Here is a 15,854-nt window from a genome sequence, read left to right on the forward strand (position 1 = left end):
TGGAACCTAGCCTGTAGTGGGCCCACACTCTTTTATCCACACACTTTTATCAATTGCTCCCTCTCCCTCTCCCTCTCTCTCTCTCTCTCTCTCTCTCTCTCTCTCTCTCTGAAAAACAAAATGGTTGTCGGTGGTACGGTTGCGGTCGCATTAGCTCCATGCCCGCAGTGTTTCTTGCTTTCCGGTAAACAATCTCTCTCTCTCTCTCTCTCTCTCTCTCTCTCTCTCTCTCTCTCTCTCTCATGGAAAAAAAAAAAAAAACCAATCAGTGATGAATATTGAAATTCTTTTCTTCCTCGTTAGATGCAACCCATTGAGTAGTCTGAGTCTATTTGATCTATGGCTATTGTTGATATGAACGTACATAGGTGGTCAGGAGCATGGCAGAAATAAAAATGGGAGTCAACAATGGAGGCCGATGATGATGATGATGATGATGAACAACAGTAGGAGTGAGAATGGGAAGCTCTCCACTTTCAAATCTTCCATTGCCACCGATCTTCCCCTCTACGAATCCCCTGTGGTAACTCACTTTTTCTATTATCATCACTCTCTTTCACTCCCCAAATTGCCTAACCCATTTTGCTTACCTTTCTCATAAGCCCATGAAATTTTTATTTCATTTACCATTCTCATGATTCATTCTGGAAGTCATACTCAATTCTTACCCATTGGAGTGCTTGCAGGATCAGAATTACATTCTTTAACTCATTTCTAAGAATCCTTTTTTTTTACAACATAATCCTGTTCTAAAAAAATTTGATTCTAGAGTACTAATCTTTTGATATACATGCCAAACATAATTTAATAGGAATGGATGACTCACTCAATTTCTGAGATATCTCTAGCTTGTTTTAAGCATGGTTCTAAATTTCCACCAAAACCAGCACTAACGATGGGAATGGATTTTGGGGCACAACCTATTTAGGCTGTGGCCCCATCTAATAATGGACAGTTTGGATCATCCTATGGTGCGGGCCATACTGTACTTTTAATAAAGTGAGGAGTGCGATCATCAAAATACAGTAGTGCTGATAACATTTCATGTTCCATATGTTTCCTTGATTTTACAGGATTTCCACTGAAATTTCCAACTGAAACTAAAACGTCTCTGTTTCCGTGACGACTGAAACCGAAATTTAAAACCTTGGTTTTAAAGTTGTCATAACTTGTTGACTGTTTCAAAACATAATATTTTGTCTATTTCAAAACATGTCTTGTTGACCGTTTAAAACTGATTTAAAGTTCTCATAAAACGGGTTACCTTTTTAGCATTTTAGCTTGTTTAGGATTGTTTTAGAAGAATCTGTTCCATATTAAAAAGAAATGTAGAGGTGGAATTTAAAGTAATCTATTCTGCTATTTTTTCCTTGGGGTGGAAGTTACTGGATTGCATTGGCACATATAGATCATGGCTAGAAGGTATCTGGTCTATGCAGAAGGGATTTTCTTTATTTGTGCTATACCAGTGCCATGTTGGAATCTTTTTTAAGAAAATTTTGAGCATCAATGCAGATTCTGGCATTCTAATGTACAAAGTGAATCTTGTTCACTGTAATAATATGGGCAATATTTTTGTGGATGTCACGGTAAATGACGCAAAGTTTAAAGTAATGAATGACAAATAGGAAGGGTTTCAGAGAGAACACTCAAGACATGGACAATCTGCTTCAATACACATTCATGTTGAATGTGTCCCAAACAGTTGAACACATTCATGTTGAATTTTTTATTGAGTAAGAAGCATTGCAACATAACAATCATCCAAAATTTTAAACAGGGATAGAATCACATAAAAAGCTCAGTCCTTTCAGTCGCAAAAGTTTTGTTAATATACACTTCTACCAGCCGACTTGCCACTTATTACAGCATAAAATTACACATTTTTCGTTACTGCTTTCCTTTTCCTTTTTTGCATGAAAGCCCAAGTTACATAAATCAAGAAAACAGAGCTTCCTTAGAATTTCAATCCCAATACATGGTACTGATGACCGAACAAAGAATTCAGCACAATTAGGAAAAGCCTTAGCACCAAAACTATAAGAAATAAATTGCATTACTAAGAACTAACAAAAATAATGTGTAGAACTAATTTCAGTACTTCAAGATAGCTATAAAGGTTGTACTCTTCCAAAGGGATTGAGAGAAGAAGATTCAATGTTCCTTCATTAGAACAGGGAGATTTCTAATAAGGGATGCAAGTTTGTCGAGTTGTAATGTAAAAATACTAGCCTGTGCAATGGGAAACTGTGGAAACTAGTTGTGGCAAAGAGATTTTGTTAAAGGAGGATGAAGTTGCGAGAGAGGACGGAAGGAGAGAGGAGAGATTAGTTCCAGATATCATGTTTTCTCACCTTGAAAACGTCGCCATGGGTGGCTATGATTGAATGGAATGCCAACATTGCCTAACCGATTTTGAGAAAAATACATCAAACACAAGAGAGAACAAGAGGGAACAAGAGGGAACAAGAGGGAAGAACAATAGATAAGGTAGAGATCCTCGAGAGGAAAATGAAAAAAATGGGGAAATAAATAAAAGTTTAAAAGTAAGTTGTTCGTAATCTGAAAATAGAGAGGTTGCGGCTGGTGAAATTGGTATTGGAACCCTAGAAAAGACGAATTTGAGAAGGCGATGACAGGCAGATGCTGAACGAAGAATGAGAAGGAGAAGAGAAGACCTACGGGACCTTCCTGGTCTGCATTTTTCTCTTACCTTCCCTCACCGTCGACGGCAATGTGATTGAGAGACTTTCCTTGTCGTGGGCAGTCCATCATTTTGAGGAGCGAGAGGGAACAAGCGATGGGAAGGGAGTAACAGGGAGAAGGAGATGAATAGCTTTGTTGAGAGAGGAGGGTAGCCGAGAGAGACCCTGCTGAATCATTTTTAATTTTTTGAAGATACAAAAAGTCGCTCCAAAAATAACTAGCTATGAATGAGTTCGAATTCCATAATGGGTTCACGTGATGGTTACAAGAACATACTTTTTTTGTTTTCTCCATCCCTGGAGCGAAAAATCGAAAAAATTACTCTAAAAAATGTTAAAGAACGCAACCTTAGCATACCCAAGTGTTGAGAGACGGAGAGGGAGAGTGGGAGAGGGAGAGAATTGAGAGGGCATGAGTGAGCACATGGTGCCAAGTCTCCCTCCCACCTTCCTTGCCGCTCTCCCTCACTTGATAACAAATATTCAATGGAAAAAACTTTTATGGCTGCCAAACATGGCCTAAACAACAAAATAGTTCCATATCTATCAAATTCGCCTTCAATAACATCCCTTTGTGAATACAGGTCTTTATAATTTCTTTCTTTCCATTTTGTTTTCAAAGAACACTAGAGAAAAAAGAAAAAGGAAAAAGTAAAAGAATAATTCATTCATTCATGCCACCCCTTCTTCTACTGATTAGACTAGGTTATCAGTAATAAATTAGCAAACGAAACAATGCACTCCTCTACAAAAAAGTCATATTGAATAATGCCTCAACTCATTTGACGACTGTAATCTATTTTTTCGATAGGCATCCTTCAATGAATACCTCAACGACCGGCCCCGAGTTTTTCGAGCTATGTTTCCGGACAAAGATAGAAGCCAAAGGTTGAATGACGTACGTAAGTTCAATATCTACTTCCTTGTTTTTACTCTCTTTCTTTCTTGAATATTGTAGGAAATTCAACTTTCTGTTTTCTTGCTAGACGTTTTAGTTCTCTTTCTCTCTCTGTCTAATTTGTATTGCTACTGGTAAGAATCAGAGTGCAAGATTGAGATTAGCATTGAGAAGCTGCTAAAAATCAGGAAAATATCGATCCTATTTTGAGTAGAAATTTTCTTTTCCTGATTTTTGCCACTTCTCATCACTTGGAGACATTAGTTTCCTGATTTTTAGCCACTTCACCCTCACATCCACTTGGAGACACCGATTTATCATGACAAAAAAAAATCATGGTAGCCAAACGTGCCCTAAGCAACACAATTTTTCTTTTTACTTGATCCGAACATTGCTCATCCTTCTAATAGAAATATATATGCAAATCGAGATATCTATCATCAAGGTTTCTTGCTATTTCAACATAGGAATATCCTCTAACTTACATACCATCTCCTTTTTTTTTTTGAATGGCAATAATTTATTAAAAATAGGGCAAAGCCCGGGGAACTGAGATGGTCAAAATACTAGTTACGTTTAACGGTAACTGTGTGTGCGATCAATATTAGTTACTTTTAACATGTTGGGAAACACTTAACTGGATGTAGACTTCCGCCCTACGTCCTAGTGTAAGTATGACAAATTGGGTTGGTGTGAGGCTAATCAAATCGAACCGCCACAATGGTTGGTGTGGCCACATTTGATTATTTGATGTCGGGAGATTCCTATTGAGTGGTCCTCAAAGGGAAGTAGTTAAATCATTTGATTGGTTGTATGACTGTGCCATGGATTTTGTTCAACTCCTTTTTAATTTTATTGCTGAAAGTTCTGGTGTCATGTTTCATTGCCAAAACTATGAAATGATGCATTGTAGATTTCTTAAAATTTAAATTCCTTTCAGCAAACCTTGACATTTCAATTTCATATTTCAGTTTAAAATTGCATTCCCAGCTCCATGCATCGCCCAGCAATATGCTTGTAAGATAATTAATCCTAACTGAAACAAAATTCTCAATGACATTAACCATTCGCTAAATCCTCACAGGTTGAAAAGTTATTATGGTCCTATACCATTGCATAATCTCTCTCTCTCTCTCTCAAAGGCTTTAATAGAAGAGGATGCTTGTTTGCAGGAAGTGTGGAGAATAAAAATGTTGCCCTTGGAGTTCTTCTTACTGTCCGTGAGGCCAGTGATCGACATGCAGTTGAGATGCAAATCAAAGGGGACTGATTACCCACCCGGAGTACCGCTCCATGTCACAAAAGTCTTGGAGCTCCAAGCTGTAACTCCTCAAACTTCTAATTAATTCACACCTTACGGAAAAGTACTTATTATCATTGATTCCATCTACATCCTTACTAATTTTTATTATATCATTCAGAAATTGTACGACTTTTACTTTTATTTTTGGCTTCATCTTTGGTAGTATCCTCAATAATGCATTGAAGCTGGTATTTCTGTAGACCAGATGGGAGCTTCAAGGTCTGGAAAGTGTCATTAAGCCTACTCGTTTCGCTCTGAGTGTGCGAGGAGCCTTGTATTCAGAGAGGCAAGGTATCCGTAGCCGTCTCAAGGGCCAATTAGAGTTGTGCATTAGCTGTGTTGTGCCTCCGGCACTTGCTTTGGTCCCAGAAGATGTTCTCCGAAGCATTTCAGAATCGGTTAATATTGAAATCTTTTTCCTTGCAAGCACAGCTGTATCTATTCTATTATATTCTTTCTTGTGTTTGATTCTTGACACACCAACAAATTATGGAAAAGAAACAAACATATACACAAGTATCTTCAATTTATTTGCCTTTTTAGTAACATACATGTGGGTTGGTGTAGGTGCTGAAGAGGTTAGTGGAGAACATGAAGCAAAAGGTGAATGAAAGCTTGCTTTCAGATTTCAGGGACTTCAGTAGGGAGAGACTCCAAAGACAAAGGAGGGAAGATGGTCATCCAGCCTCCTGACACTCTTATAAACAGGAGGTACAAACTTAGTGAGCCTTAATTTAAGCTAAGCTAGAAGAGAGCTTCTCATCCATTTCTTCCTCCAATTTTTGTCTTCAGAGGCATAGATTATGAAAAATAAGGGAACAAACTCGCCGTTCTCTGTTGTTGTTGAAGAATGCTAATGTAGGTGTCACCTCACTTGAACTATTGCTAGCAATGTATTTCTTTTGGCAGCTAAGACTGAAAAATTCCTTAAAGAGAACACTTGGAAGCTAGTCAATGCGTCCGCTAAATTGACAAGTTCATTCTTCTTAATTTAGTATTCCTCTTCATGCTATGGGATCTCTCAATCGTTAGCTGTATATTTATGTTTGTGGATTTATGATATTGAGTTTGGCTATCCCAACTTGCTTTAGAATTTTTATCTTCAAATCTTGACACTTTATTTCTATACTGCCCAACAAACAATCTCAAGGCAAATCCCAAAAACAGACGAGTTTCACTATTTCCATCATATTCATATCTTGGGAGGCCATGGGGACCCTTCGGAAGGGTGGTCTTCGCAAGTGATACACGTGCAATGGGTCATGACCACTTTCATTTATGAAGATAACAGTGCAGGGTCATTCATCATTCAAGAAGGTGAACTTCACGCAAAGAACTTTAAGAAACTTTCTTTACGCCTTGTAGTGCCCCAATACGTCAAATCTTTGGACTTAGGGAGAGCCTTTAAGAAAGTTTTTCCATTAAGGGCACGTTTGAGTTTTGATTACCATGAAACAAAAAACAGGAAACTAGTGTGCTCGGAGGATGAGAAGCGGCAAAAAATAGGGCATGTTTGTGTTTCCTGACTTTTAGCTACTTCCCACCACTGGAGACACAAGAAAAAAATTTCATGCTAGCCAAACGTGCACTAAGTGTGTCACTACTATTGTTAATGTGTTTGTGAGCCACGACAGGTGTTGGGAGGAAGAACCCCATAAGAACTACTTCAGCCCAAAATACCTTCCTGCGAAGTACTTCAATGCATGGTTAGATTTGTTTAGGGCCCTCTTCATAGGCAAGACGCAAGGAAAAGACTCCTCGAAATAAAATATGGCCGTTAGCACTTTCGTAGACGCGTTATTTCTCAGCCATTTTAATGAAAGATTGCATTAGCATCTATCCATTTCTTTGATGGGATTTGCTAGGGACCATCGCAGAAGGCATTTCACGGACCAGCTGTTGCATGAGAGAGCAGTCACATAGGCTCACTTTTCAACAGATTTTGTCCTATTCGTAAGGTGGCTGCTCTATCATGCAACGGCTGGTCTGCAAAATGCCTTCTGCGATGGTCCCTAGCAAATCCCTTGATACATCAACAACAATCTTTTTGACAAATAACATAAGGGAAAAGAAATATTTGCCCTTCTTTTTTTTACTTGGGACATCTCCCTCTAATGTAAAAGAGTAGTCATAACTCCTAAATACACTGGAGGGAGGCTATCCCAAGCAAAAGTTCCCATAGCCAAAAATCACATCAAATGTCACCTCTATCTCTCTCTCTGTCTCTCATGCAAACAGCATGACAACCTATAGACCTCTTTCACAATTGGGGTCTTTTCATTTACATTTTCTATGGGATTTTAGCTAATCCCAACAAATAAATCAAGAAAACACTATCCACCAATTTGGAATACATTCTCACAAGTCGAAAGGCCACAAAGTTGCGATGAAATCCATAACACCACGACCACCGTGACAACAACAACAACAACCATTCCTAGCTACACGGGGCTCCATTATTGTTATCAACCTTCCCCAACCGGAGGTTCACTTAAAGAAAGGAACACCCATAAATGAGTGGAAAAAGCTCCTGATGAATGCTAATGGACTACCAGGGAAGGTAATAGTAAATTATCACTTGAATTTACTATACTTTCGAACTTTGAATTTTTTTTCATAAACGTGGATTTAGGGATAAGTAGGAAAGGATACTAGTACCTTCTCATCTCTTAATAGGAAATAAGGGGGGAAGATGAGTTTAAAGGCTCTTCTAATGTTACGACATCGTCTGTGTTCGAATATGTCCACCAGCAAATTCCACTATCCTGCATATTAGAGAGGGATACAAGATGCAAGATATAACGTCTACAAAGAGGGACCAAAGTGAAAACTCAGCCTTACTAGTGAGCTCCTTATACCCACAAGAGCCCCTATTAGAATTAGGTGAATAGCACACTTACCTTCTTAATAAAAGAATAATGACGTGCAGACTATCTCTAGTGGGAAATAAGGAGGTAGCGGTCGGTAGAGACAGTTAAGTTTGTGGGTCAATAGGGAAGGGTAAGTCTTAGTGCTCTCTCTCTCTCTCTCTCTCTCTCTCTCTCTCTCTCTCTCTCAAGATCAGAATTCTTCTAGCATAACATTCACGTCAGTGGATTAAATATAAGATACAGGGACCTACATAATAAAATCCCAAGTTGAGCCTCTTTCGTGCCCTCCTCAAGCGTGAAGCGAAAGCGTTGAGGTCAGGACCAGGTATAAAAACTTTTCCATCAAATTCAAACAACAGAGCAATCTTAAGAAAAAAGTACAAACATCCCAGGAAATATTAATTACTCTCGACCAGTGCATCATGGAAAGACTTGAAACTTTAAAAGTCATCACCTCTGGATATGACCTCTTTACAGGTAGGTCGTAGTAAGATTGTATGCTCAAACTGGGAGACGTAACTGCCCTTCACGTCACATAGAGGAGGGTATTGCTGTCAACAAAATAAAAAAAAGACATCACCATCAATTTCTTCTACACATTGCCATACAAAACGTTTGAAGTCTCACTCACTCACTTTATCAGCAATAGCAAATGATAACAAGGGAAAAAAAGAAAAAAGAAAAAAGCATGTATGTCATCAGTCAGCATTTAAAGAAGCATAAAAAACATTAATATACATTCTTCAGCAAGAATGGGCCAAACATTGTATGCCCTTAACCCTTACATTGGGCCATGCCAGAGGGATAATTATAAACGACTCAGATGCAGGGTTGGGGGGCCCTAAAGGTTCTGAAATGCACTTACATCAAAGAGGCCAACTGTTGTGATGTAGGGTATTCTATGGAAGGATGAGAGTTGGAAGGTCTAGGTAGGGTTCTTCACTTCTTCTACATGAAATCTATGTCAAAGGTTTAAGTGGGAAAACAATTGAATTCTCAGATTTAGAAAACAAGCTAAAAGCCTAAAATTAACAACTGTCACAAGAGGTCGAGGAAGAACCAAATATCATAATTTAGTATCAATCGAATCATGGGAGGGAAGATCAAACCTGGTATTTCTTAAATTCTGCAGGTGTTTATTTGATTCAGGAACTGATCCAACTGTAAGATCTAACAAGAATTATAGTGGGTTCCTCTTTTCTACTTGTTTTTGGGTTTTCTATCGTGCTCTTCAAGTACAGATATGATATAAACCATTTTGTTTTGTGGGTTTTATGGTTTGTTGGGGTCTGAATTTTCCATATCTATTGAGCTGTTTATCAAGTAGAATTGCACCATTTGAGTGTCTATAAGATTTTGATGGTTGCCTAAGTTTTATTATTTCTTGCACATAGGTAACCTAATGTACTTGAGGCCCTGTTAAGATTGATCACATTGGTACTGGTAAGGATTTATTTAATAGAATCCATTCGTTGTCACAGCCAAATGTCATTCTGCTATAAAAACAGAAAAATCAATTCTTACACATGAGTTTGCCGAATGCGATGATGTTGCCGGGAGCACTCAAAAAAATTCATTCTGATTCTTGATTTCAGAATGAGAATCAAGAGAATGATTGCTGACACAACCTTAATCTTTGCCAACAAAAAAGTCAATCAAGCAATGTGTACCAATAATAACTTGTTATCTACATTATATGATTCTTGCATGTGTCTGAAATATGTTCTTAAGAACCAATCTTTGTCCAGCCCTTGTCTCTTTGAATTGCAAGTGATGCCCCACTTTCCTGAAAAGATCGTGTTCATCTTCATATCATGTTCACGAGCCCCTACTTTGTTTTCACATTCTTCTCACTCATTGAAACTTTCTCATCATGTAGGCTCAAAGGATGGATGACCATCTCCTTTTTTTCCTGAATGGTAGCATTTCCATTAAAATCAAGGTAAGCCCGAGATGGTCAAACCAAGAAGAATACAACGAGAAACAAAAGTCAAAAGCATATAAGAAAAGAAAAACAAGGAGGAAAAACAATTCAAAGGGGAGGACATCAAACATCTCCAACTCCCACTTTGATACACCTTCCCTCGCTGCTCTATCTGCTACACTATTAGCGGACCTTCTAATATGCTTGAAGACGATTGGTGAAACTTTCACTACGTCCTGGATCTCCTCAAAGATGTGAGTGAATCTCCATGGGGGAACGTGACTACCACGAAGCCACCGGATGACATTAAGGAAGCCACCAAAACTTTCACTAGGCGAAGGGCCTAGCTGGCATTATGGGATGTCACTTGGACCATCTCCCAACCACCTACGTTGGCCTACCTCTTGGGAAGGGTAGACCACGGAAGATTTCTTGGGATCCTATCGTGGAAAGAATAGAAAAAAGGTTAGATCCATGGAAGAGGAAGTTAGTTTCAAAAGGTGGCAGACTAACACTAATCAAGGCAGTCTTGGCAAACATTCCTATATATCAGTTGTCTATTTTCAAATGCTCTATGAGCATTATCAACATGATAGAGCAGATTCAACGAAGATTTGTGGGTGTGTGGGTGAGGAGGGTCCGATGAGGAGAAAGGCATTCCGCTAGTAAAGTGGGAGAATGTCTGCACACCTTTCAAAAATGGCACGTTGGGAATTAGAAGAACCAAGGAAACTAACAAAGCTCTCTTGGGAAAGTGGTTATGGAGATTTGGCGAAGATTGATCACAATTGTGAACTAAAGTCATAGAGGCAAATATGGTGCAAAACTAGGTCTTTGGGAATCCAATGATATCTTTGGCAAAAAAGGAGTTGCAGTTTGATGTGACATTCTTAATATCAGGTTTCGTTTTAATTTGGGTACGAGATTCAGAGTTTATTCTGGAGATCGTATTAGGTTCTGGGATGATGCTTGGCGCTCTCATGCCCCTTTGAAAGTTTTGTTCCCATCACCTTTTGAAGTGGCTAGTCAAAGGATGCTCTTGTGAAGGACTTTTTTGAAAGAGACGGGGAAGGCGTTAGGTCGTCTCCAAGGTTTAGGAGGAATTTTTTTGATAGAGAATTGGACTCTGTTGCTAGTATTTTGGAAATTTTGAAGGTTGCTATTAGGGCTGCAACAGGGTCGGCAACCCTACGCAACCCTGGATCCCTTTATCTCGGCCTTGACCCGCCTTGACCCTGAGATAGGGCCGAAAAACCTCAACCCATTGCCCGCCCTACAGGGCTCAGCGCGGCCGCCGGCCCTGATTGACCCTAGTGAAAATAAATGTTGAGAGGGCCAAAAATAAAGCAACCACATATCATATACAACAAAATGATCAATAAATAGAGAAGGGGAACAAAATAAGACAATATGAATTCAACAACATGACGGGCAGCAGAGACAATTAACAATAATAATCTAAAGAAACATCAATCCAAGATAATAGAAAACATTAGCAAAAGAAACATGCACAGATGGTTCCACTCTATAATAGAAAACTTAGGGTCGGGCCGGGTCAGGGTGACCCGAGGCATTAACCCAGAACCCGACCCGACCTTGAGTCAAGGCCTAAAAAATGAACCCTAACCCGCCCTCAGGGTTGGAAAATCCAGCCTAGACCCTGTTCGGGCTGAAGGCGGGTCAGGGCTGACAAGGCCAAACTTGCACCCCTAGTTGCTATATTAAGTGATAGGTTGTGGACAAAAGGATATGGATCTGGGACTCGACTTGGACCTTTTTTGTAAAATCTTTCTATTGTCACCTATTGCCTCTCTTTGTATACTCCACTGAAGCAAAAGTGTGGAAAATCCAGGCTCCACCAAGAGTATGCTTTTTTGGATGGGCGGTTGTCAAAGGGCGGATCCAGACTATACTCTCTGCGTAAAATGGGAATGTGGTTGATGGACCACTGCCCTTTATGCATTGAGGCCGACGAATCGATCGATCATATTTTCATTCATTGCAAGGTCACGAGGAAGGTTTGGAGCATGATCCTTTCGAGGTTTGGCATATCATGGGTATTTCCATCCTCTTTATCTGAGCTCCTTCAAGGGTGGGAGGCGACTCCTTGGAGGAATAAAGGAAAAGTGCTATGGAAAACTTGCTTTCTAGTAGTTATATGGGTCCTTTGGAAAGAGAGGAATGCTAGGATTTTTTATGGAGTTACAAAGTCTCCTTACTTCCTATACATTAAAGCAATATCAATGGTCATCTCTTGGGTGAGAACTATCCCTTTGTTTCTTTTTGTATCAGCTCATTACTTATGGGAGGGATGGAGGATGATATGCGAGAGCAACGAGGGTCGGAACATCATAGCTCAAAATTGGGAGGCTCTCCGGTGGGTATCTTCAAGCTAAACTTTGATGGCTCTAGGTTTGGCAATTTAGGACCGTTGGGGATCGGTGGAATATTGAGGAATTCATTGGGTGAGGTCTTATGGGCTTTTTCCGGTCTCAATGGGACAGCGGATTCTAGTGAGGCGGAAGTAAAAGCCGCTCATCAAGGTATAAAGTGCATCCCAAGAGAATCCTTGAACTCCACAATTGTCGAAGGTGACTCAATGAATGTCATTAGGTGGCCGAGGAGAGATAGTGCCGCCTTGGAGGTCTACATTCATACGAAATCGAAGATCGGATAGGAGATTCTTCAATAGTTTTCAATCATATTAGGAGCTCGGCTAACCAGGAGGCAGATAGACTAGCTCGTGGTGGAGTGGGCAGGCTCGGTTTGGAAATGTTTGATTTCCTCCCACCGTAATTGCATATTGTTTTGTTTTCCTTCTCTTTTTCTTTCCTTCTTGTATATTGCGCTTGACTGTTTCGGTCTGCCCTATTCTTTAATGAAATTGCAACCATAAAAAAAAAAAAAACTAGAGAATCTTTAACTTTTTTCTTCCATAGAATTGGAGACCGACCCTCCAACAAAACCAAAAGTATGCAGTGAATGGAAATATGGTCTACCGATTCCCCCGCCGCTATGCACAGAGCAAAATGGTCTACTATCAACATCTCCCGCTTTTGCACGAAATCTACCGTCTGGATCCGTCCAAGGATAGCAGCCCAGCCGAAGGTACATACTCTTGGAGGACCTTGTATCGATCACACTTTAGCTACTTCGGAGAGCACATGGCAAGGCACAAGTTAATGGTAGAAGCAATGTTCTGAAAATCGGAATCGTATCGTAAATCGTAAGAGGGGTCGAATCGTATCGAATCGTAAATCGTAAGATTTTTACAGATTTATATATAAAAATCAGAAAAAATTAATAAAAAATAGGAAAAATTACAAATAAGAATAAAAAGAGCAATTATAAATTTTCCATTCAAAACGATTAAAATAAATAACATGAAATGCTTGATAACCACTTAACCGATTGTCATAACTCATAAGTAAAATTAATTAACCATTCATAACTCAGTTCAAACAAACATAATAGGGCACACAACACACCCTTGTTTGTTTTAGATTAAAATCGGGACTTCTATTATTGATTAAAGGCTCTGTTTGTTTTGGATTGTGAGTACATAACATTAACAGATTATTTGACCCACAATTAAACGTAAATTTGGGTCTAATAATCAGTTTTGCACTCGAAATCAGTTCTCAAAATCCAAAAAAAAAAGGAGCCTTTTAATCAGTTTTGGACTCTAAATCAGTTCTCAAAATCGAGAACAAACAGAGCCTAAAAGGGGTCAGTACTATTTGTTTTGGATTTTAAGAACTGATTTGAGTCCAATCGGTTCTCAAAAGCCAAAACAAACAGAGCCTAATCAGTTTAAGACTCAATCGGTTCTCAAAAGCCAACACAAACAGAGCCTAATCAGTTTCAGACTCAATCGGTTCTCAAAAGCCAACACAAACAGAGCCTAATCAGTTTTGTACTCTAAATCAGTTCTCAAAATCTAAAACAAACAGAGAAAAGGGTCGGCCCTATCTGTTTTCGATTTTAAGAACTGATTTGAGTCGAATCAGTTTTCAGAATCCAAAACAAACAGAGCTAATAAGTTTTGGACTCCAAATCAGTTCTCAAAATCGAAAACAAACAGAGCCGGAGTGATGGAGAAGGTAGGAGGAGAAAAAAAACAGAAAACAAAAACCTACCTAAAACCGAAGTGGGTTTGAGAGCTTTCTTCTTTTCCCTTTCTTCCTCGTCTCGTATTCCACTCTTTCTTCTTCTTCTTGCCTTGAACGAATGGAGGAGGAGATTGGAACCCTAAGATCGAAGTGGGTTTGGGCTTTTTGGGTGCTTTTGTAACCCTAAAGGCGTCGTAAACATGAGAAGTCGAGAGAATGGGAAGATAAAGTCGTAAAAACCCTTTTACATAAGTTGTGGGGCCCACTTTATTTAAAAAAACAGATTCTGGATTGAATCGGACGATTCACTTGCATCGTACGATTCACGATCGAATCGTACGATTCAAACTTGAATCGTACGATTCAATCCAAAAACGATTCAAGCTAACGATTTAAATCGTGAGGTGTACGATTCGATTTGAATCGTACGATTCGAATCGAGAATCGTACGATTCTGACAACTTTGGGTAGAAGGATTTCACTGTTAACACCCTTCTAACAGCTGATTGCTTGATATAGCACCCTTCTAACATCTCAAGAAGCCTACCCATCGATTGTAGTTCTCTACCAAAGAAGTTCCTTCTAAATATCAGCCTCCAAAAGACCCTTTCACCACTCCTCTCAAACCCGTCCTTAACCATGGATTCCTTGTGCATGGCTACTGCAAATAAGTCAGGGAAGAGATCCTTTAATGGAATCAGCGCGAACTATTTGTCTATCAAGAATAAGAGATTCATTGCATCGCAGATCATACTCAATTCGAAATCGTAGTCACTTTGCCCATGAAAATCGCTATCAGGAGGAAATACTTGAGGAGTATCTCGCGTTAAAGTGGCGAAGGATCATGGGCCCAAAGTCGACACAGGGAGCCATCCGCCCGGCGAAAAGATTGCTTCTCAATCGGCTGAAAACCCTGTCTTAGTATGCCCTAGTGCTGAAATTCACCCCTCACAGATTGCCCTTGATTGTCTAGATCCTTCGAAACTGATTAATTCCCGTGATTCATTGGCCGGCTTCACTGAGGGTATCTCCGGAGACGCGTCCTCACATGCGAGCTCAACTGATCGCCTTCCTTCCAGGCCGGTGTCCTCTGACCGGCAGGCATCTCCACCTGGCCTAGCCCCTCAGACCGATCTCGCTGATGTCGCGAATGACGATCACCCTATTGGCACTCCTGCCCATAATTCTAGCTTTGATTCGCTGGAAATTGAGCTTAAGGACAAAATTCAGGAATGTTTGCTTCAAGTTAATGTCTCACCTTCTGATAGTGGTGATCCGGTCGAGTTTGAAAGGATGGCATCAATGGGATCTGATCTGGGCATTCAATTCGATGAAAATGTTATGGCTACGAAAGAAATGTTGTCTGAGATTGTTGTGAGGGACAAAATAGACCCCTCACCATCATCTTCAAAAGCTAAGACGAAAGCTTTGAGGGAACTCAAGCGTCTGTCTTGAGTGATTTTCGGGCTGGTTTCTTTAATATTAGTAATGATGAAGATTATTTTCTGGAACATCAGGGGTATGGGGACGAAGAGAAAACGACTAGCGGCTAAGGATTTGTGTATGAGTCAGAAACCCGACATCTTTGTTATCACAGAATCCAAATTATCTGGGATATCTGATACAATCATTAACTGTGTGTGGGGAAGAACTGATGGTCAATGGGTAGCCAAAGATGCCAGGGGAGCCTCAGGTGGGATTATAATTATTTGGAAAGAAGGCGTACTTAATATGGTGGATTGCTGGGTTCGGGAGCATTCTATTTTGATCATTTTCACTACCAAAGCTTCCTCACTTCAATGGACGCTCACATCGGTGTATGGACCTGCTCGGGCTCGGGAAAGAAAGACATTATGGCCAGAGCTACTTAACATCCATAGTCAATGGGCTGGCCCCTGGATAGTTGGTGGTGACTTTAATACCATACGACTTCCAGAAGAGAAGAATCCCCTGGGGAGAATCACGACCAGCATGAGGCAATTTTCTAAATTCATTCAGGATTGTGAATTGTTTGATTTACCTCTAAGTGGCGCCAAATTTAT

At 39.8% G+C, this 15,854-nt stretch overlaps 2 protein-coding genes across 6 annotated transcripts in view; one reads left to right on the forward strand and one right to left on the reverse strand.

The window, feature by feature from the left end:
• Positions 1 to 49: 49 nt before the first annotated feature.
• On the forward strand, positions 50 to 5,918 carry LOC143849022 (uncharacterized). 2 transcript variants are annotated; one of them, XM_077358073.1, is made up of 6 exons: positions 50 to 184; positions 369 to 523; positions 3,517 to 3,603; positions 4,776 to 4,925; positions 5,107 to 5,304; positions 5,474 to 5,918. In XM_077358073.1, the coding sequence occupies exons 1-6, from the start codon at positions 121 to 123 to the stop codon at positions 5,597 to 5,599; spliced, it is 780 nt and encodes a 259-aa protein (XP_077214188.1). In that variant the 5' UTR covers positions 50 to 120; the 3' UTR covers positions 5,600 to 5,918. The 2 variants fall into 2 exon arrangements, with proteins under 2 accessions (XP_077214188.1, XP_077214189.1); XM_077358074.1 differs by lacking the exon at positions 3,517 to 3,603.
• A 2,054-nt stretch (positions 5,919 to 7,972) lies between these two features.
• The window catches only part of LOC143848025 (methionine aminopeptidase 2B-like), a 50,077-nt gene continuing 42,195 nt past the window's right edge, over positions 7,973 to 15,854 (reverse strand). For all 4 annotated transcript variants that reach the window (XM_077356794.1, XM_077356795.1, XM_077356796.1 and 1 more), the window contains one exon: positions 7,973 to 8,327. In XM_077356794.1, coding sequence (XP_077212909.1) covers positions 8,217 to 8,327 — 111 coding nt within the window. In that variant the 3' untranslated portion in view covers positions 7,973 to 8,216. The remainder of the gene's footprint in view (positions 8,328 to 15,854) is intronic.

Source organism: Tasmannia lanceolata, unplaced genomic scaffold, assembly GCF_043159265.1.
Source record: "Tasmannia lanceolata isolate RefF3 unplaced genomic scaffold, GAP_Taslan_0.1 ptg000016l, whole genome shotgun sequence".
Classification (NCBI taxonomy): domain Eukaryota; kingdom Viridiplantae; phylum Streptophyta; class Magnoliopsida; order Canellales; family Winteraceae; genus Tasmannia; species Tasmannia lanceolata.

Bases quoted from the DNA above. Each gene is read 5' to 3' on its own strand.
- LOC143849022 (XM_077358073.1), top strand. From the start codon at position 121: ATGGTTGTCGGTGGTACGGTTGCGGTCGCATTAGCTCCATGCCCGCAG. The intron at 524-3,516 runs GTAACTCACTTT...TTTTTTCGATAG, and splicing joins CCCTCTACGAATCCCCTGTG to GCATCCTTCAATGAATACCT. The intron at 5,305-5,473 runs GTTAATATTGAA...GGGTTGGTGTAG, and splicing joins TCCGAAGCATTTCAGAATCG to GTGCTGAAGAGGTTAGTGGA.